This window comes from Falco biarmicus, chromosome 1, assembly GCF_023638135.1.
Source record: "Falco biarmicus isolate bFalBia1 chromosome 1, bFalBia1.pri, whole genome shotgun sequence".
NCBI lineage: Eukaryota > Metazoa > Chordata > Aves > Falconiformes > Falconidae > Falco > Falco biarmicus.
Genome location: NC_079288.1, coordinates 79,317,882 through 79,340,060, shown reverse-complemented (window position 1 = coordinate 79,340,060; position 22,179 = coordinate 79,317,882). Strand labels below are relative to the sequence as shown.

The 22,179-nt window shown below is 40.2% G+C and overlaps 2 protein-coding genes across 16 annotated transcripts in view; both read left to right on the top strand.

The window, feature by feature from the left end:
- Positions 1–12,581, top strand: part of SH3BP2 (SH3 domain binding protein 2) — a 92,786-nt gene extending 80,205 nt beyond the window's left edge. For 4 of the 5 annotated variants that reach the window (XM_056339406.1, XM_056339414.1, XM_056339423.1 and 1 more), the window contains 11 exons: positions 1,038–1,140; positions 2,817–2,934; positions 3,537–3,607; positions 4,010–4,098; positions 6,053–6,118; positions 6,692–7,280; positions 8,876–8,984; positions 9,313–9,368; positions 9,809–9,890; positions 10,137–10,196; positions 10,670–12,581. In XM_056339406.1, coding sequence (XP_056195381.1) covers positions 1,038–1,140; positions 2,817–2,934; positions 3,537–3,607; positions 4,010–4,098; positions 6,053–6,118; positions 6,692–7,280; positions 8,876–8,984; positions 9,313–9,368; positions 9,809–9,890; positions 10,137–10,196; positions 10,670–10,807 — 1,481 coding nt within the window. In that variant the 3' untranslated portion in view covers positions 10,808–12,581. The remainder of the gene's footprint in view (positions 1–1,037; positions 1,141–2,816; positions 2,935–3,536; positions 3,608–4,009; positions 4,099–6,052; positions 6,119–6,691; positions 7,281–8,875; positions 8,985–9,312; positions 9,369–9,808; positions 9,891–10,136; positions 10,197–10,669) is intronic. The other variant, XM_056339399.1, reaches the window with a different exon arrangement.
- A 7,468-nt stretch (positions 12,582–20,049) lies between these two features.
- The window catches only part of ADD1 (adducin 1), a 66,763-nt gene continuing 64,633 nt past the window's right edge, over positions 20,050–22,179 (top strand). For 10 of the 11 annotated variants that reach the window (XM_056339268.1, XM_056339253.1, XM_056339260.1 and 7 more), the window contains exon 1: positions 20,076–20,232. The gene's annotated coding sequence lies outside the window, so the exon portion shown is untranslated. The other variant, XM_056339243.1, reaches the window with a different exon arrangement.

Genomic DNA, 22,179 nt, shown 5'->3' with positions numbered 1-22,179 from the left:
GACACTTTGATGAAGCTGTTCTTCCAGTTACTTTGTCTATAGTGGATTACAATAGTAATATATAGATATATGTCAAACTGGAATGTATGTATGAATGATATATATGAACCCATATTGAAAGAATTTCCTTTAATTGCTTAGGAACTGTAAGTCTTAGATGATAAATGCTGTGGCTGATTTTCTTTTACTTGGTTAGATCTGTCAAGTCGTTCACAAGTAAGCTTTTAAAGACAAACAGATTCCCGGGATGTGCATCAGTTTCAGATATTCTTTTCTAAAATAAATTCGTACTCAGCTTTTTTTCCCAGTTTTTATTCTGTACTGGAAAAATATCCCCATCTCATGCTGCTGTTGTGAAATGGAAATTTTCTCACTGCCAACATTAGGCTGTACTTAAAACCAGTAAGTGCTTCTGGAATCAGAATCTTTTTACATGGATAAAACTTAAGACTTTGGGTTTATTTATATGCTACTTGTTTGCTATCCCTGTTCATAACTAAACTATACTTAAATAGTTAAGGACAACAATTACTGTCTTTGATACAGGAAGGAGTGTTAGTCACTTTAAAAAACCAAAATAAAACATTATTTTATTGGCAGTTTTATGTACTTGAGGTGAAAGAAGAGTGTGAGATACTGTCATGGTGGTTTTGGGATGGACATAAATATGTATTTGTAGCCTCTGGCTAGCTTCCTCCCATTTTGTTTTAGGTTGCGATCTTACATTACCCTATTCCTGTAATCAAGGAGCACAGGTGGAGGTCAGATCTGCATTCTCTTAAGCTTCTTTTGAAGTTATCAGATCAGATGCCTCTCAAATGAGGAAAGTAAATACTACCCTTAGTTCTGAAGCTCTGTGAATGGACAGCTTTACCATGTGACTGATCATCACAAGCTGTCACTTTGACTGGTTTGTGTTCTTTTATAATGATTATTAAGATTACTGAAATCTTAAACAATAATTCTACCCAAGTTAAGAGATTCTAGTTAATGTACTGACTTTGGCTTTACATATTGCTCGTGTTTTTTCTTTTCAGGGCCATTGAGATTTGTGATTATCCATGAGGGCTGTATTTACTATTTTAAGAGCAGCACATCTGCATCCCCACAGGGTGCATTTTCTTTGAATGGTTACAACAGGTGAGTACCAAAGAAATTATTTAATACCCAAGCTCCTTTTACTTAATGCAGAGGACTACGGTTTTCATTTCCAGTGAAGTTAAATACAGCTACGTCTGTTGTTTGGGTTAGGCACTGATCTCAAGATTCCAAGAGATGTATTCCTTTCAAATTGTATATATGATGTTTCCTGTGCTTTGTAAGTGTATAGCCTTCATCTTTTGTAATTTAACTGGTACAGCTGTTAAAATTGCCATGGGCTTACTCTTGTTAGTGACTTAATGCAGACTTTGCACATCCAGGTAGATGAGGATTCTTTCAGACTTAACAATCTTTGTTCTATAGTGATTTCAGTTATTGCCACAAAAATAGAAAGGAATCAGAAAAGAGTATTTATGGACTTACTGATTCAGTAATGCTAGTGTCAAAACTGAATCAACTATGGAAGTGATAAATGAGAAGATGCATGTGCAAAATGTCTGACTCGTTTTGCTAGATGTTATAAACCATAATATTTGCTTTTTAGGTTGAAGACAAAAATAATTGCTTTCAAGTTAACCAGTGCTATCGGAATGGGTACTTCCTACATTAACATCCTTATTAGCCTTACATAGGGAAGTAACTTACAGTTCTATTTGTGGCTTTGTTTGGACTGGGCAGATGCAGAAAATTACAACCTCCTGTTTGAAAGTAGGATTGGGGTTATAAAAAAGATGCAATTTCTAATTCTGAAAGAATTCTGCAGTTGACATTGTTCTTAATGGCAGCTTCAAGGTGTTTATTAGATATATTTTCTTCAAAACAATGTTACCTTGATTAGGTAACTAACCAAAAGTCAAATGTTTCTAAGAATCTATTTTTTTTTCCCCCTCTACATTTACAAGCTACCTTCCCTACATATTAAAGACTTATGGAAATGCTGTATTTTGAGGAAATTTTAAAAATTTAGGAACAAGAAGAAAGGCCCATAATGATTGTAAAAACTTTTATCAGAGATCTCTAAGGCTTATGCTTGAATACATCTTATAAATGTTAATTTTAGATTGCACACAGTCTTAGGACTTTAGTCTCCTCATTTGCTCCAAAGCTTTACAGCAATTATTTGCAGCCAGATTTTTGTGTGTGGAAGGAATTTCCTCACTGGAGACTCCTCTGGGGAAAAAACAGAAAGAAGCAAAACATCTAATACAGGTTTTGGAAGAGGCTGAGTTATGCTTGTTTTAATGTAATAAAAAAGTGCAAGAAAGTGTTTATAAGGGAAAAATAGAAAAGTTAAGTTGATATTACTTCACCTTTATTTTCATGGAAAACCTGTTTTGCTTTTTGCTCTGTGCCTTTCTGAAATAAGGATCACAAGGCTCCCTGAGTTCTTACTATGTTGTGAAGCTTGTGAATTAATGCAACTCATTGAAACTATTGAACAGGTCAAAACATCCATTTATAAGTCTGGCTGGTGGTTTAAGTAGTTCTCTTTCTCCTGTTAGCACTCCTGCATTGTCCTTTCTACAACTTTAATGGAGAAGTACTACAAACACACATATGGGGATTTTTGTGGTGCTTTCTTGGGCTTGGGGGTTATTTTTCATAAGGCACTTATGAGGTAAGTAAAACTGCTTCCTATCAGAGCTTCACGAATTGCTCAGCAGCCTTGATTTCATAGCTAAAGGTTTTTTTGCATTGGTGCTTCTGTTTTTCAGGGTTATGCGAGCTGCTGAGGAGACAACATCGAGCAATGTGTTTCCCTTCAAGTTAGTTCACATTAGCAAGAAGCATAGGACCTGGTTTTTTTCAGCTTCTTCTGAAGATGAGAGAAAGGTCACTTTCTTCTTCTTTTGCAATATACTTTTCCTTGAAGCAGAAAGAGAATCTTGGACTTCCCTAAAATCTAAATGAATTGGATATTCAGATGTCACTGAAATTTGTATACCTAGTTCTTTGGACTCCTCTGAAAATCATGTCTGAAGTTTTAACTATTAAGTTAGTGTTAGTTCAAGTTGTAATTTAGGAAACGGCTATAAGCGACATACTAGATGGCATGGTTTTCCCCATATTCCTCGGGGGTTTTTAGCTAAGGAACAAAATACTTGTATGTTAAACCTTTGAATGATGGAAGGATGAAAAACTGTTCAGTGAAATCTCTCACCTATGAACATACCATGAACAAGTACCTGGCTTTAGAAATAACAGCTTGATACACGCAAACTCAAAGCTTAGTATTATAATACCTTCTTATAGCATTTTAGATGGCCAAAACATTTGACTGATAAGTCCTCCCAGTATAGTGTTACAGTTAAATACTATTTCAGTGCAAGTTCCTTGCACAGGTACTCTGTACTTACAGAGGGCAGATGCTGTGCATCTTTGTTTAACTGTTTAAAGATGGATGTGTTGAATGTTGTGTTTTTATTCTTATTTAGAATTGGATGCTGTCCTTGCGGAGGGAAATTGATCACTACCATGAGAAGAAAGAAACAATAACAGAATTCAGGTATAAACCCTTAATCTTTATTTGCTTTATATCCCTTTTGCACTATCTCTTGACAGTGGTGTTATAGACTTTTTGCACCTACAGTTGAATTACTGTTAAATAAAAACAGGTGCAGTAAGGCCCGAGAATGAAAGGCCTTCCTGATACATAGTTTAAAGAATACCAAGACAAAAAATAAGTTTTTTACTAAAAAAACCTTAAAATGTCAGCTTTGTGTGAAATAAATAAAAGCTTTTAAAAGACAGCAGCAACATATCTGGCTGTTAGCTGGGAAATGGGAATAGATTGCTTCTGGTTTTCCAGTATTCCTTTACAGTGCTGCAGTCCTTCTAACAGACATGTTTACTGTTCCAAGACCCACACCACAGTAATGCAGAAGGTACTCTGTCTTTTCTTTTCCAGTGACTCTGGCTCTGATGCAGACAGTTTCTATGGCTCAGTAGAACGTCCCATTGATATTAAGTATTCTCATCATTCAGCAGATAATGAAGGTGACAAATTTAGACACTGATAAATAAGTTTTATTTATTTGCTTCTTTAGCTTGTCTGGCTTCTGCAGGAATTATTCCCACAGCTTAAGCAAACTGATGCAATTTACAACTGTAAGTTCTTTTTTTTTGCAAGGTGTGTAGTTACAATTTTAAATCAGAAGCAGATAATCTGTGCTATAAGCCATTAGTAAAAATAAATGTTAACTAAAGAAATTTAGATCTTTCAAGGAGGTGCCTGACACACTAATAATACTACTTAAATTTTTTTATTAAGACTGCATGTTGGATAGTTTTTAGATCTAGCAAAAAGATAAAACTTTTGAGTATGTCCATAGGACATAGTGTAGAGAACATTTTCTTTATTATCATAATTTAGTATTTCTGATGGTAATTGAATGTAATTATAATAATAGGATATTATTCACTTATAAGTAAGTTCTGAAAACATGTGGAGACAACACAGTAAAACATTGTGGAGCCAATTACCTCCTATCTAGACTGAAATTAATTCACCTGTACTGCAAAACAAGCAGTCACCCATACTGGGATATTGTTGCATTTGTGTTGTAGTCTGTTTAGTATGAAACAGAATTGATCATCCTTGCAGTTCAGGAAGATCTTACGTTAGATATAGGGATGGGCCTATGTGAAATGCATAGGATAACATGCTTCAATTACTTCCAAGCTTTTTAAAGTCAGACTCTGAAAATCTCATTCTTAGCATAGCTTTTTTTATTCAAAGTTTGATACCTGTTCATTGCAGTAGTTGCTTCACAATAGTTTGGGCTGAGTTTATTTTTTAAATAGAAGTGAGGATGTTACAGAAAGCAGAAAGAGAGGCATTCACAGGATATTTCAGCAATGCCTTCCTAGTCAAGAACTGTGTTAATAAACCCAACTTGAGAAGCTTCCCTCAAGTCTCAACATAGTTCCTTTACTAGGCCTTTTCCCATCTGCCCTTTGAGATTTCTAACGGCAGGGTTGATTGGAGCAAATACTCTCATTTCCTGAAAGGAAATTCCTGACTACTTTTCCTGATGAGGATAAAAAGGCACAAGTGAGTCTTTTTAGGAAATCTGGGTCAGTTCCTGCAAAGCAGAGGAAAACAGACTCATTAGCATTTCTTGTAGGATTGTAGTTTAGTACTTCTGTGTTTATGGGAGAGAAGGGTTGTACGCAATACAAATTATGTTGAGGCTTAGCAGGAGTTTAAATTAGGAAAACAGAAGAGCTAACCGATTTTTATCAGATAGTCTTACCTCTTTTTGTGCATTTCTCTGGAGAAATACTGCATATTGTCCTTGAGGCTCCTATCATAGTCAATGATGATAAATTTCTGCCTAGAAGTAGCATGTTTTTCATGTCTTGATTATTATGACTTAAAGGCAACACTGAAACAATTTAAGATACTTGTGGTACTTTGTTTGTTTGGTTTTTGTTTTTTGGGGGTTTTTTGTTGCCAGAGCAAGGCAAAAGAATGAATTGGTTTGTAGATCATTAGGCTTGCTTAGCCTTCTTTATTGTGAAATCATAAATGTAGCTGTGTTAGGGTTGGGTTTTGGGCAGTGGTTTTTTTCGGTTTTTCCAACTGATTTTTCCAGTGCATCCATGTAGTTGTGTCTCTGCAACTGATTGGAATTTTTCTGAGGAAGGCTACTAGAAAGTGTCACCAGAAAGTAATTTTTAACTTGAAGGATGGAAAAAATCTAATGTGCAGTGTAATTCATTTACCATTGCTGTAAGTGATGACTTTCTTGATTGACATAAAATTTAGGGAAATAACTTATCTAAATAGCAGAGGTGTGACCAAAATTTTTAATTTTCTACCTCTTTTAAAAAAAATCTAACTAAAAAATACTTGTTTATTAAAAAGCAGTAAGTACTCGGTACTCTTTTGTGATTCCAGGAGTACTTACCAATGTCTGACACATTGGTTTATTTTTTTTATGTGCAGATTACGACCAGGAGGAAGAAGATGAGTCTTACTTGCAGCCAGATACTTCTGACATAATGAGAGATGGTATGTGATTTCTTTCGTTCCCTTCACAGAAGGCCCCACGAAAGGCCCCCAGTAATACTCATACTAGTGTAAAATGCCAGATTATTATTTTGGCTTGGTCATATCTAAAGCATTGCAGGAGGTAAACTATGTGAAGCAATGTACAGATACCTTATCCTGAGAGGTATTTAGGGTCAAAAGTTCCTAGTAACAGCAGTAATAATTTTCAGAAGTGTTACATTCCTTTAAGAGCATTATTTCCTGCAGGGCTCCTTCCCTGGAAGGACCTGTATCTGGTCATCAGTCTGGAGGAGGGGTAATGCTTTTAATGTAGTCTCTTTTTCTTTATTTTTAGCAAAGGGAAAACTCTTTGCGAAGTCATCATAAGCCGTGCCTAAATAAAAGTGGCAGGATTTTCCTACACACAACATCCAGAATTTTGCTGAAAGTTAAACAACTATCTAACATTTTGGGTACTAGCAGACCAGATGCCAATGAAATATCTGAAATCACATAGAACGTTAATTTGGAAAGTCTCATTTCTTGACATACTGTGTTTCCAATCTGTGTTTTTTGGGTGTTTTCTTTCTGCAGATATGGTCCTGCCCCCAGCCTACCCACCTCCACCAGTTCCTCATGTCAGAAAAGCTGCCTACTCAGAATCAAGGGCAAATTCCTTTGGTGGCAAATCTACTGTGCCAGTACCACCACCGCCTCCTAAAAGAAGCTTACCTGATATCAAACTAGAGGATCTCTTAAATGTGAGAGAACCCCAGTTACAGTGCCGAGCTGAACCTAATTTAAAGATTCAGTCTTCAAGCCGGAGACTAAGTGAACAGCTGCCCCCTGTACCCCCTCTACCTCTTTTCAAAAAGCCTCTGTGTGTCAAAGAGTCATGCTCATTGCCTCCAGAGCCTCTGCCTCTAGCTCAAGTTCTTGCTACTCCAGAAGGATGTGAGAAGCTAAAAACCTTAAACCTTTCACCACGAACTCCTCTTCCACTACCAAGCAGTAAACCCAAGCTGTCACAGTTTACTGAAAAAACAGTAGAGCCCAGAGTGCCAGGAGAACACGGTAAACCTGGACAGTTTGTGCCACCAGTGCTCCCAAAGCCACCTGTGCCAAGCCACCAGCCCCCTGTAATCAAGCCTAGACCAGAGAAGTTTTCATGTCCCCAGTTACAGTAAGTATGAAAATACAATGTGCTATTAAATTTTTCCATTGTGTATTAATTAATTAGTTGACGGACATATTTCTCAGATTCACATCAACATCTGTTTCTCTTCCCTGCACCATCCCTCTCTCCCTGACAGTGTTGTGCTTTTCAGCCTCTGTATTTGTCAATTTGAAAATTTTGCATGAACTTAGGTTTTAAAATAGTATAGAAAGAAATAGTAGATAAACCAAACTTTAAAAAATTACACCAAAACCTGTAGTTCATTAGTTTTCAGGTGTGTCTTAAAGACTTCATAGCCTTTGCTGAGAGTGAACAAGAAACTTTTATGTCCGAACCTCAGTGGACTGTGAAAAAGATTTTAGGCTTCTGTGGAGATGGGGTATGTGTTTCATTTTATATTAAGATCAGCTTTAGTAAGGCATGTGTAACTAGTTATGGCGATGAATCAGATAAAAATATTGCGGTCCATTGGATGATTTATCAGCTCTGAAGAACAAGTAGTAAACCCTTTAAAAACAGTACAAGGAAGACACTGATATACAGGACTGAGTCCAGTGGAAGGCCACTGAGATGTTTGGGCTGCAGCACATGATATGCCAGAAGAGGCCGAGAGAACTGGATTCATTCAACCTTTAGGAAGGCTAATGGGAAATTGCTGCTGTCTACAACTGCTTAATGGGTGGGTCTGGAGAAGAAGCAAGACCTCAGAGGTCTACAGTGGTAGGATTAGAGGCAACAAGCAGAAGTTGGAAGCTGGGAAATTACAGCTAGACATTAGGAAAAACTTCACCAGAACAAGTTGCTGTGGCGTGCCTGTGGAATAAATCTCCATCCTTGGAGATACTTGAACTTGACTGGACATGTTGTCCTGAGCTACCTGATCTCATTGGTCTTGTTTTGTGCAGGACCTTGGCCTAAATGATCTCTAGAGGTCCCTGCCAACCTAAATTAATCTGTGATTACCTAAATTAATCTGTGCGTACTGTATTCGGCTCTGGGGCCCCCAAAATAAGAAGAACATGGACCTGTTGGAGTGAGTCCAGAGAAGGGTCACCAAGATGATCAGAGGGCTGGAGCACCTCTCCTATGAAGACAGGCTGAGAGAGTTGGGGTGGTTCAGCCTGGAGGAGGTGCTGGGGAGACCTTATTGTGGTCTTCCAGTACCTAAAGGTGGCCTACAAGAAAGCTGGAGAGAGACTGTTTGCAAGGGCATGTAGTGATAGGACAAGGGGGAATGGCTTTAAACTGAAAGAGGGTGGATTTAGATTAGATATAAGGAAGAAATTCTTTACCATGAGGCTGGTGAGGCACTGGCACAGGTTGCCCAGAGCAGCTGCGGATGCCCCATCCCTGGCAGTGTTCAAGGCCAGGCTGGATGGGGCTTGGAGCAACCTGGTCTAGTGGAAGGTGTCCCTGCCCGTGGCAGAGCGGGTGAAACTAGGTGATATTGAAGGTGCCTTCCAACCCAAACCATTCCATGATTTGGGGGCTAAACTGGAACTTGTTCTTCAGTTATCATTTTATTATCCCTTCAGTGTTTAGTGTATATTTGTTCTGTTTTCCTGAGGATATGTCCTTAGTTTTTGTTCTATTTCTGCCAGGAGATCACCACCAGACGGACAGAGTTTTAGAAGTTTCTCATTTGAAAAACCAGCACTACCCTCCAAGCCAAACCAACATGATGAGGATTCTGATGATGACTATGAAAAAGTAAGATCAAGTAGATTATCCATTCTCGAAGAGGGTGGGTTTTTTTCCTCACTTATGTATACTTTTGGGAATGTTTTAAATGCATTATTTCAGGAAAAAAAAAAACTTTCTAAAAACGCAGTACTATGATTTCTGTTTTAAAATAAAAAAATTATTGAGCTTTAAGGAATGCCTTGATGAACTCTAGATTTTAATATTGAATGTAAAGATTAAATAACCATTAACAATTTCAGATACTGATGGCTGTAGCTTATTTGCATAAAAGTTGCTAGCATTTTGAGTTGTCACTGACTTACGTAGTGTTTTATTTTCTCCATACTTTTTACAGGTTGGGCTGCCTACTTCCATATTTCTTAATACCTCTGAATCCTTTGAAGTTGAAAGGTAGAATGTGACTTTAAAACAGTTCTTAGAAGTCCTACAAAATTCTGCACTGAACAGTAGTCCAAAGATCATTTTGATGGGTACAATTTGTGTTTAAAAACACAATAAAAGTATTTAAAATTCCTTTAGTATGGAAATCACTTTTTAGAGAAGTTAGTTCAGTGCTCATCTACCAATTGAAAATGCATAGTACTTGCAAAGTGATTTTGCTCCATCTGGAGAAGGTCGTTCTTCCAGGATGCTAGATGGGACAGAAAGCCGGATCTTCTGTGCTGCTTTAGGCTGGTTCGGATGCTAAACAGTGAAATTATTTCAGCTATGATGTACTATGAATTATTACAACCAAAATAGAGATTTGTAATAAGAATTTTAAGAATCTAGACATTTTACTTATCTGAGTCATAAAATGCTGATATATGTAATTGCTGTATTATTTTTAGGACGTTTAAAGCTAGTAGCCCACAGGGACAGCCGCAGAATGGATTGTACTGTATTAGGAACTCATCTACTAAGCCTGGAAAGGTAACTTGCAATTGCGGATTCTACCTCACAGAAACCTTTTTGATGTGGAGATACTGTATGTTATATATGATAAAGTACTTAAAAAATTTAGATGTACTCAAAGCAAGAAAATCTGAGACAATCACTATCATAATGTCAGTGACTTACTATTTTTTTAGGCTGGATTGTAACTAATTCTTTAATAATACATTGACTTAGAAGAGCTTACTAGCATAGACTGAATATGTTGCATTTTTCTTCTTCAAGGTATTGGTTGTATGGGATAAATCTGCAGAAAAAGTGAGAAACTACAGAATATTTGAAAAGGTTAGTAGCTACGCTATGTATGCATTTCATATATACATATGTGCATAAAGGGTACATGTGTATAGGTATACATTGGAACAAGCAAGTTGAAGTCTAAACTTGTTCCCATTCCCAAAAGTAAAAAATACGCTGATTTTACAAATATCTGGTCTAGGATGAGAGTTTGAGTACTCGGATCTGGGCTTTCTAGTTGCTGTATCATGCAAAAGACAAACTAGCTGTAAATGTTCACAGCTCAATTTCAGCTCCAGTCAAATCCTAAAGAAAGGAATTATTCATATTCCTGAGTTTAATTTGGTCTTATTTGTGTGACTAGATTGCAAAGCAGTAGCTTGTTTGAAAGAACTTCTTAGTTATGATGATGATTTGGGGTTTGTTGTTTGGGTTTGTTGTTTTGGGGTTTGGTTTTTTTTTTCAACAATGAGTTGGAAAAGTTACTATCAATGACTACATATGTGTTTGTTCTACAACAGGATTGCAAATTTTACCTGGATTCTGACATCATGTTTTTGAACATGGGAAGTTTGGTCGAATACTATAGCACTCATGTCTTACCTGGTCATGACAGCCTGATTCTTCGGTGTCCTTACGGTTACTCTAAACCAAGGTGACATGACTGGGCACAATTCACTGACTCCTGGGACAAATGGGTTCCCTGCTGCCCTTTAATTAAATGTGGGCTCCTACCACTGTTGGACATCCCATTGTTTGCACACAGAAACTGAATCTGTTTTAACCATTTATTTTCCACGAATTGTACATGAACTCCATTTAATGAGTAAAGCCTTACAATCCAGATCAGTGGATTTTATGGTCTTTTAAAAAGATCTGAACTGATTATGCTGTGAAAACTGTTCACGATACCTACACCTTTTATAAAAGTGCTGCTATTACTAATCTTCTTGGAATGTGGAAGATGAACATGAACAAAGAAGTGGTCTGAACACAACTGATACAGAAAATGGAAACTTCTGAAAGGATATCAGAATTCACTCGTGACAGGGAATACTAATACTCTGACTTGAAGGTATTACTCCTTAAGTCAGCACTGGTGCTCAGCTGAGAGATTTTGTATTGCTTGTATAGTTGACATGTAAATAATGAAGACTTCTGTGCAAATAATTTGGTTTACTATAGGTAAAGATGATGAGGAAATGTGGCTTATTTTTTTAAGCCACCTCATACATAAATGTAACTTCTGATTACAATGTCTGCAGTAATCAATATTGGGATACTATCCAACTGATAGCATTGTGGCATCCCACATACTACTTCATGATGTTCACTTCAGATGGGCGTGGAATAATTTCCATTTGGCTTTCATGGGAGCCCCATTACTTAGTTCTGAACTGGAAGGGTAGATGCCACTAGTATTTTTAATGGGTATAAGAAGAGAGAAAGGACTACTTAAGATTAAGGAAGAAGGGAGGGAGCCTGAGTACCCCCAACTGACTAGTGGTTTTCTCTCACATTGCTATAATCAGAGGTTCTTTCAAACAAAACACAAAAAAAGCCCTGAAACCATGAGAGTGATGCTACTATGACTCCATGAATCTTTTTTGGTCAGTCTCTTAGGATCAGGTTGTCAGCCCATTGCATTCTGTTCTGTCCTAGGGCAATACACACTGACCTAGTCTGCTTCTTGTAGATCACCAAGAATTTTTCCATTATTAAAATTGCTACTCAGTTTGTAGTTGTGTGCAAAATAAAATCTTATTTTAACATACTATCAGCACTATCAGACTATCAGTGATAGGCATTGGGTGCTTGTAATATTTGTTTCCTGATTTTTGGGGACAGGTATCCAAAAACCAAGGGCTACATATATCTGCCAAAATTATCCTATTCTTAAATTTTAATAAACAGGAGACATTTATTTTAATGACCTGTTAGGTAACTTTGTTGATTTAGAAGTACCGTTAAAGTACTGTTATAATGGTCTTGTACTCTAATAATGTTTACAAAACTTTTAATAATTAAAAAAAAAAATAAAAATCCTGTTAGTCCTGAAACAGACGATGTTTTTGGCAGATAGATAATTTGTATGTCAGAGCAAATTGTAGGTTCTTGCAGTATTTACAGGTACTGTTTACAGAGTGAATTTTTCTGTCTTGGAATATCTGACTTCATTGTGACATGACAGTTATATTTACAGCATGCTATCTTTGGGGCCCTATTTAGATATTTACTTTATTTTTTTTTTCCAACCATATACTCAACATTTTTAAACTGTAAAAATACTTACGTATTCCAATAAATTTAAAACATTACAATGTTTTTACCTGTGTAATACAAGATTTGCAAATATGTACATTTTTGTGTTAATTTCCTTTGTTATATAAATGTATATATTTATGAAGTGGATAAACTTTCCATGCCAGTTCACCGAATTTTGTGCAGTCATCTTTAACTTCATGGTTGTGCGTTTTAATGCTTTTGTTTGTAGTTGTGTTAAACAGTTCTTGAGTCTTCTAACCATGAAGTTGTCAGCCCCCTTAAAAAGCTGAGGCTGGCGAGGAGCCGCGCCATGGAATGTGAGTGCTCCGTGGGCCAGTTCTGGTAAGCAGAACTGATGCTGTGCGATGAACCACATGTTACGTGAATCTTCATGTAAGCAACAGTATCAGGAATTTGGCATTCTGGTCATCAGACAGTGTGGCTGGGAATGGAAATTACTTATTTTCCATTTACCTCAAAGTTTCCTGATTGCAGGGTTGAAGGACCGAAGCATTCATTTTATCTATGGACACAAAATGCAGGTACAAAAGTAATAAAAAGAGTATCCTGGAGGAACCAGAATGTTTGAGCAAGAAAGCCGAGTCTCCAAAGGTAGACCTTCCCGTTTCCCAGCACCTAATAGTCCTTCTGCTCAGAAATGTCAGTGTAACTTGGGTTTACATCTGTAGGCTAGTACAAATGCAGTAGGCTTACAGGCTCCCAGGTGTACATCTCTGACATCTCCAGAACCCAAGGTAGGAGGTAGAGATAAAGATGTGCTAGGTAATCCCTCCAGAAACAGGTAGATGGGTTCCAAACCAATCTGCAGTCATTTACAGTCTCTCTTCCAAGTCATCTTGCTCCTACATACTAGTCTAGTCTGTTTTATGCAGAATTAGGTGAAGTTAAATTTCTGCTGGTTTTAGGGAGGAAAGGCACAGCTAGAACACATGGCTCATAGTCTGTCTCCTATGCCTCTTACTAACCTGACTGTCCTCTTTCCTTCACTGCCAATCAGCCTCTTGCATCTACAACCTACTGCAAGGTCCTTAGCTTTAAAACAGTTTGGGGAGAAGTGTAAAAGCAGTATTTGGCATACCAAAAAAAACCCTGCAGTTTGTGGGTTTGGTAATGTCCAAGTCAATATAATTGATAATAGTTTGGAAAATGTTTTGCCTCTTGTATTTCAACTTCCAACTGTCACAGGTGATATTTGCTGGGGGAATCGCCCTTCTAGGGAAAAACAAGAGTGCTTTGAAAAATGATAGTTCCTTGTTTAAACTTTTAATCAATAGGCAGTATATCATAAAAAATGGACTTTTTATCCTGACAATTTTTTCATGACAATGAAAGTGCTTTATGTCAGCAGTCAAATATTCCCTAGTTCAGAACCTGAGTTTTTACAAGAATGTAAATAAGCAGTGAGACTGTTCATGGCCTCTGGGGCTTCATACCTTGGAAAGCTCAAAGGGACGCTGAAGATTTCTGAAGCTTTAACTGTGATTATTTTGATTTTGGGGACACCTGCTGGTCAGCCTGTCCCAGGCACAGGAATAGTTGCTTGGCCTGGGCATAGAAGTCATTTGGGTAGAAATCAGTATCTAGTGACTTCGGATGGAAATGAGAGATTAAAGCTTAATTTCAGGTGGAAACGTGATGGGCTAGGTCTTTGAAACTTGAGATGCCTTTTGGCTTATCTTTCTCACATAAGTAGCAGTGTTTAGCAAAATTACTCATGTGAATGTCTTTTAACCTAGATAACAACCCAACTGAATTTTATCTCTGTTTAAATTATTCTTAAAATATACTTTGAGGTATGTGATGGACTTCTGAGCACCACCTAAATTATTTACGTCATGAAGCATTAAAGATTTGTTCTGAACGTTAAATACTTCACCTAGTAGCAATCACATGATGTCACAACTGTTTCTATCCTACTGAATAGTCAACTCTTCGAAGTGAAGGAGGGTTTTTTTTCTAGCCATGGGAGTGCTTGAGATGACCATGATTAAAACCGCTGAAATAGGAGAGTTCATAGTTCTTTTACTATAAATACTCGAAGTACCAAAATATCAAATAACAAACACTACTAAAACTTTTAGAGCAAATAGTGTTTGAGCTCACTTTAAAACTTGATACACTGCAGTGATTTAAGTTCAGTGGGCTTAGTGTGCATGGTCAGTCTTGTAGCATAGCCGTTCCCAAAAACCTGTTCCTTCAGGACCTCCATTCCTGTATCTTGCTTACAGGATGGTCATTTCTATCCCTCGCCTGTACCTCCTTCCTTACAGCAGCTAGTTACCAGGGAAGGGGGTAATCCAACCTCGCAGGGTCATGACATGGCCCTAACATGCATGTAATCTTAGATCAGAGAATTGTTTTGAATGTAATTTCACTCATGCATATCTCTACCGGAGTGGGTTGCACAGAACTGACAGCGCTAACAACTGTTTGCAGGATTAAATCTCTGGATGTATAAAACCAGGGAAAAACATCTAACCCTTCTTTGAGTTGCCACTTTTCTGCCTTTTAACAACCACTTTATATTAACTATCTCTGCGTAAAATCCTGGCAGAGTTGGTTCTTGTATTGGGAAGCTGAAGCCCACTTGAATCCTGACCTTAAAAGATTTTGCATGGATGGAGTTTTGCACCTGTACCGAAGGCCAGAGGTGTGAAAGGTCTGCCACAGCAGCACAGGGGCGGGGGGGAAGGGGGTCTATTCCATGTGAACTTACTGAAGGGTGTTATTACAGGATGAATAAGGAAAGATGTACGAGGTGTGGCCTCACAAGGTGTCTGGTTTAGGCTTCAGTGGTTATGCTGTGCTTTAATTTACACTGTGCTAACATTCATGCTTGTTTAAATTTTCCAAATAAATGCCAGCCACACTTTAACCATGGGAGTACTGCTGAAAATGTCTTTTTAATATTAAATGAGGTTTAAAGTAATTCAGAATTTGATATTCAAATATTGCAAAGCTTCTCCCGATTGATTAATTTTCTCCTGTATTTAATAACAATTAAAATATTAAATACTTTAAAACGTTTTTCTTATGCTTCTTAACCCTTCTCATTAGTTTGAACTTGCCCTGGTGTATCTTTTTTTTTTTTTTTTTTCCTCCTTTCTTTGTTTTATCCTCTTGGGTCTGTTTTTAGTTCTAAAGTTAGTTCAAAGGTTCCAACTTTTGTTAGTGGCACTTCCCCTTATCTTACTACTGAGGATGAGGATGTCATTAGAGAGCAGCTAAAGACAATCTCAGCAGCTCTAGTGATACTGGAATTAGTCAATGTGCAGAGAACGTACATCTAGAAGGCATGTGATGCTTAGGAAGTCATAAATGTTGCAACTAAAAGAATCAGATTTACTTGGAAAAGGATTTTTAAAAAAACAAACCCAAACCTCCACAGAGTGTTGTAATGTTAGTTCCTTTTGGCTAAAGCAATCATTGCACCTTTGGTTGTGTTTACTTGAAACTGTTATTTAGCAGCTTGAACCATGAAGCTAGGTTTACATTTCATCTCAATCGTGTATAAAAATTTCCCTGTGCACTCTTGAGCATAAAGTCAATATTTTTCAAACTTAAAGCCAAAGTGGCCTCTCGGTTTAGTAGATCATATGAAATCTGACTTTTAGTGTCAGCCTGTTCCAGCTGCTCTGCCCTTTCCCCACGTGCTGCTTCAGTTCTCATCATTTTTATTTTTTTCAGCTCAAATACACTTTGGATGTGTTCTTGTTTGGTTGGGGGGGGAAATGAAAGTAGACCAGAATACATTATTCCCCTGCCGCCCCCCTCCATGTAGTTGTTCCATTTACTGTTTCTCAGATATGTATACATTAAAGATTGTTTCTACATACTATTTTCAAATCTGTGGGGAAGTTCTCCTTCCTTACATAAATCAGTGAAATTCAAAAAAGCAAGTCGCTCCTGTGAAGAATATGACTGCAGCTGGACAAAACCAAAGTTTCCAATAGTCCTTTTGACATAACCTTACCTGCACTGACCAATTTAGTAATACTACACATACGCCATGAGATACTATGAATGCTGTTATACACAGCTGAAACTAAGACAACCCATTACATCATTTTTTAAAAGCCATTTAAATTCAGTAATTTCAAAGAAAAATCTCCTTTTGGTAGTAATGCTACATGTGTGTAAGCTCACTCATACCACCACTAGCAGAGTCCCAGATGCCAGTGAGACACAGCACTTCCAGGGCTGCTCTTGGGGTATTTTGTACAAATTCATGCTTGTCAGCGCATGCCCTCCTACCACTCCAAGCCTGGCACCTGACAAGGAAGTTTAAACACTGAGACTCCCTTTTTGAAGGCCCATGGAAAAAGCAGCAGAGAATTCACATACTGGCGTTATTTCATGTAGAGGAACCACGAGTGGAGTAAAAAGGTTTGCGTGAGGTGAAAATGAATAATTGTAGTAGGGAAGCAATTCCTGCCCAGTCAACAGACTGTCAGGATAGAAGAGTTCTTGCAGGCCGAGAGGGAAAGATCTATTTTTGATACTATTATTCCCAGTTTGTAGGTAAGAAAACAGACCTGGAACTGCTGATGTGGAATGAGTGCACCCCATATAAAAGCAAAGATACATGTCCTGATGCCAGATTTGTGACATCGACCTACTACTGCGCTTCTCACAGATAGCTGTAAACAGTCTGACCACCAAGGAGTGCTAATGCCAGGTAAAGAGGTCAGTTGTGTAAAAATAATGGTATAGTATTATTTTTCTGACACCTAAACTAAACTAAATAAAGATAAACTAAAATAATTTATAAATGAATACATTCACATTAACTCTCTTATTTGAGACTGTGTGATGTGCATTGAGTCAAGTGCTGCTGCTTGAGCCTGCTAAGGAAAACATCTTGCTGTGCTGTGGATGAGTCAGCAAGTGGAACATCTGTACCACTGAAACAGTACCATGCTCTGACACCTCTCACGGGAAAATTGTGCACTCTGTGAGTACAAGGTAGTATTTTTCTGGGTTTTGAAGGGCCAGTAATCATTTTCCAGTACGCGTGCAGATGTGTATATGGCAACTGCAAGCTTACTGGCAACAAGCTTGTCTTGGTTGTTTTCTCAGACCCCTCACCAGCAGTGCAAAGATCTTGACGGAGTCAAATACTACAGGCTGAAAAATACAGTGTGGTTCATATTGTACCTGTTGTTGTAGCTGTAATGCTGTAAAGCCAGCTGGTAAGAGTTAACAAAGACAAATTCTTTGTATCTTAAATAATGCAGTAGTGCATTTCCAGATTGTCTTTAATGCCTTATTTCTGCAGCACAGCGTACTATTTTAGTACATGTCAGTATGTATGTGCTCTCCCTTATGTTTCCACCCATTTAATCCTGCTTTTGCCTTTGCACCGGCACTGCCATTCCTGCAGCTGGGTAGAGGCAGTTCAGGAACCTGGTCAGGCCAAAAAACTGAACAGGCAAGATAAACGCCGTCATGCATCAGCTTTAGCAGTCTCGGCCTGCAAAGCAGTGTGGTTCAGTCGGCAGATTCAGCAGAAAGCTGGCCTCACCCCCTCCCCTGCCCCCCAGTTTTTCCATCAGATTAGCCAGGTGAAACAGTATCTTCTCTGGCTTCATGATTATGGGATGTGATGCAAGGGGCAGGGGGAAGACTGGAAGGGGCCAGCAGGAACCTGTGACCTTGGGCTGGTCACAGACTAGAACAGCAGAAGAGAGGGGTAAAGGAACAGCACTCCCCCGCAGCATTTCACTGTTAGACAAACAGGTGCGATGATCAAATGCATCCTTTGATCACCTTAAACTGCTTGTGACACCGCACCCGGTATTTACACAAACCCTTTAAGCCAGTGCTACTAGCGAAGGAAATGACCCTGCCCTCCCCCAGTCCCTGGGCGCTGCTGCCGTCTTCAACATCCCCCTCTTTCTTGGCACTGCTGGTCTTGCAGCCATCCACTGAGCTGGAGAGGAAACCCATTCATTTTAAAACAAAGCAGTATTTTTTTGCGGAGTTAGTTTGAACATGGATCCATTCTTCCATGTCCTTTACCAGACAAGAAGAAAGAGAGCTTTATGCGTTGAATGCCATGATGAGGAAAGAGGTGAGGTGCCAAGATGCAGGAGAGTTTTGAGAGAGAGCCATCTATACACCAAGGGGAAGACAATGCATGAGGCAGGTGGCTGGACCCTGCGGGTGTGGAGCACCTGCAGATCTCATTGAATAGACTTTGAACAAGGACAAAAGTATGCTATCTTGTATGTAAACACATCCACCGGGTTTAACAGGGTCCAACACCAGACAGGTAAGTGACTTCAATGTTTTAGGCTTACAGAAACAGTTCTTACAAAAAAAAGTTCACGCATGATTTGCTTATTATTAGTGATTACACTAACACATCTCCTCTTCTGGGATATTTCTGATTAGGCAGACCTGTGCCCAGCAGTGTCTTCTTGTCAGATGTGCCATAATCATTCTGTGTCATCACTTGACAACTCGACCACCATTTTTGGTAGCTGAATTCACATGTAAGTTTAGTTATAGCTGTATGGCCTCTTTTTTCCATTCTGAACACTGAACAAAAGAATATTAATTACCAGAAAGCACGAGCTAGCTACATAGTGTGTGTTTCCTTGGTGGAGGTCGTTGGACCAGGCTTTTCCAAGGGGGAGATGTTTATGGCTCCTTAAGGCAGCCATCTGGTCCTGCTAACAGGAGTCTATCTTTCTTCAGATTGCACAGGTAATGAAGGTGAAGAGTTTAGTGTTTCTGAAAGCATCTTCCCAGACCCCCAACTCTTCATTCCACCTGTGGCAGGTACTATTCTATACAACAGTTTCCAAAAAGTGTAAAGCAGCAGTCTTAAAATGATACAGAAATTATACTAAAAACGTACAGAAAATAACGATAGCCTATGGAACAAGTTAACTTTACAGTTGGTGCTTTATTTGCAGTGATGTAACAAACTGGGGGTTTATACTGTCAAAAGATTAAGACTTAAAGGGATGATTTATGAAGATCTGATCAGGTCTCCTATGTACAAGCTATACAATATATATGCACACTTTCTGAATCTAGTATACAACTTCTCATTAGACTGGCATTTAACAGCTGGAGGATAGTCGACTGACTTAAATACCTTCAGTTTTGACAGGTATCTCTAACCCTCGCCAACGCAGTTCTCAAGCTTGACTACTCTTGCTGGGTATCTGCACTTCTGGATCGACCTTGACTTGCAGTGAGCTTCCAGCGATTAAATACCGTAATTGCAGTGCGTTAAGGAACGCTCTATCGCAACGCTTCCTTGGCAGTTACTTGATTTCTGCCCCTATCTCAGCCTGCTGTGAGATAAGCTTCCCGGACGACGCGGTGCTCCTTCCCGAAGGCACCCAGCTCCACAAGAAACCCCTTCCCTGTGTCGGGGGGGCTCTTCACACCCCCGGTCCAGTCGCTGGGGGACCAGCCGACACCCCCGGTACCTCAGGACCCACGAAGCGCGACCCCGGCTGAAGGAAACCGCGGCCAGAGGCGCCGGCACCGCTCCGCGCCGTCCCCCTCACGCGCCTCCTGTCCGCCAATAGGGGAGCCGCTTGGTCGCCGAGCGTGCGCCCTCCAATGGGCGGCGCGGTTATTGGCCTGCGGCCTCGGGAAGCCGCACCCTGTCAGGTGGGGGGCTGGGGCCGCTCGGTGGCTGTGGGGGAGGAGGGAGCGGAGCGGCGGGAGGCGGAGCTGGGGCCAGCGGCGGCGGAGACAGCCTCGGCAGGGGCACTGTCTGTGGCGGCCCCTTCTTTCCCGCTCCCTCCTGCCGCCCTTTATCGTCTGCCCTCGGGTGAGCGCTGCGGGGGCGGCGGCGGGAGGCGCAAGAGGGGCGCTGCCGGTAACGGTCCGGCGGGAGGCGGGGGGGGGGGGGCGGAGGAATGCGGGGGGCGCGCGCGGCACAGGGGCGCAGCCGTTAACGGCCCTCGGCGCGCGGGGAGGGGGGCCGCAGCCGCTGGTGGCGGGGAGGCTGTGCGGGGGAGAGGGGCGCAGCGAGGAGTGGGGAGGCGAACCCGGGGCGCAGGGGCTGGAACCAGCTTGTTTAGCCGGGGGCGGCGCGGGGGAGGGGAGGGGAGATGGGGTTGTCCCTGCCTTGAAAACAAGCCGGGGGGGGCGCGGTGTCTGCCCGCTGCTCGCAGGGTGCCCGCGGTGAGGGCCTGGGGCGGGGAGGGAGGGTCTCGGCTCGGAGGTGGCGGCGGGCACAGCGAGGTAGGCTCCGGCTGCTGGCTGGGATGGGGCGGTGGGGCTGAGCTGCGGGGGCGGCTGCGGGTCGGAGGGGCGCTCCTGTCAGCCCTCTGCGGAGGGACGGTCCCGGCCCGCGCCCACCGCGCTGAGCGGGGTGCGATGCTCCCGCTGCTGCTGCTGCCGCCGCAGGAAGCGGCTGCTCAGCCTTGAAATCTCCATTGCACCCGAGCGATGCGGCTGCGGGCTCTTCCCCCGCCGCCCTTCTGCTTCACCTGCCCCTTCTTCCAGGATGCGAGGTGATCAGCTGAGCGTGCTTGGCCGAATGCGGGCGTTAGTGTGTCCAAATACTCGTCCGCAGAGGACGTAGGAATGAAGGAGGAGATGCGATGGTTGTGCGGTGGTATTGATTGGCGGGGCACCAGCAGCAGCAGACGGGCAGTTGTTTTGTTTTCTCTGCTGGAAGGGTTATCTATATTTTAGGATTTCCAGTGTTTGCTTCCAATACAGAATTTCATGTCTTTCTGCAAGTAACTACTGCATTGTCTCTGTGCTGCTTTTGAGGTTGATTCTTGATCTGCATTGGCTTTACTTAAAACTAGCAGTTAGGGAGGGGGAAAAGCCAGTGAAGCTGGAAAAATATCCATGGCTGTATTGAGACAAGGGGCTAGGAGTAGCGCGGGGTTTAAATCTTTCATGAGATAATGCTGTAGTTTAAGTGGTGTAAGCTCATTGCTGGTTTTGCTTCATTCTTCGCTTTTTGGGAAGTTGCTATAGATCATATCGTTGTCATATACCAAAAGTATTCTCTTTTTTTGCATGGTGCTTTATGTCTTTATAGAAGCTTTACAAAACAGGTTTACCTGCAGCTTATAAATTCTCAAACTGCAGCTACTGCTAGATAATTTCTGTATGTTTTGCTGAAAGCTACAGGTATCTCCATGCACACACGCTATTTACAGCACTGCGATCTCGTAACATGACTGAACGTGCTAATGTAATACTCGGCAGTTCTTAGTTGCCATAAATTCGTTCTTTTTTATAGGAAGAAAGAATTTATTTCAAAAGTAAAAAAATACAAATTTTCTAAAATAGGCTTCCATTTTTCTTTATTAAATTTATTGATGTAACAATTCTGTATTCTCTATTAGGAAATATTCTTTTTAGAGCTATTGTATAATAAGTGAGGAAAAAATGCAGCTATAGACTGGACTTCTGGAGCAGGTGGATTTAGTATTTCTTTATGTTCAGTAAGCAGACTTGACGTGATCTTATTTGTAAAAATACTCTTAAGCAAACATAATGTTTTATGTAGTTTGCCTGAATTACAGAATTTAAACTTTTTTTTTTTTTTAGGGATTTTAAATTTTTAAATTCAAAATTTTCTTTGGGGAATTCTGAGGAAGAGACCATTGCAAATTTTTAGATCTTCACTGTGGCAAGATAATACGTGCATTACTATGTTTGTGTGTTTAAGTATCTTGTAGTTTTACCGGAGTTCTGTTTTCTGTATGAGGTTCCACACCAAGGATAGTGCTTTTTAGCCAAAACCTGTTGT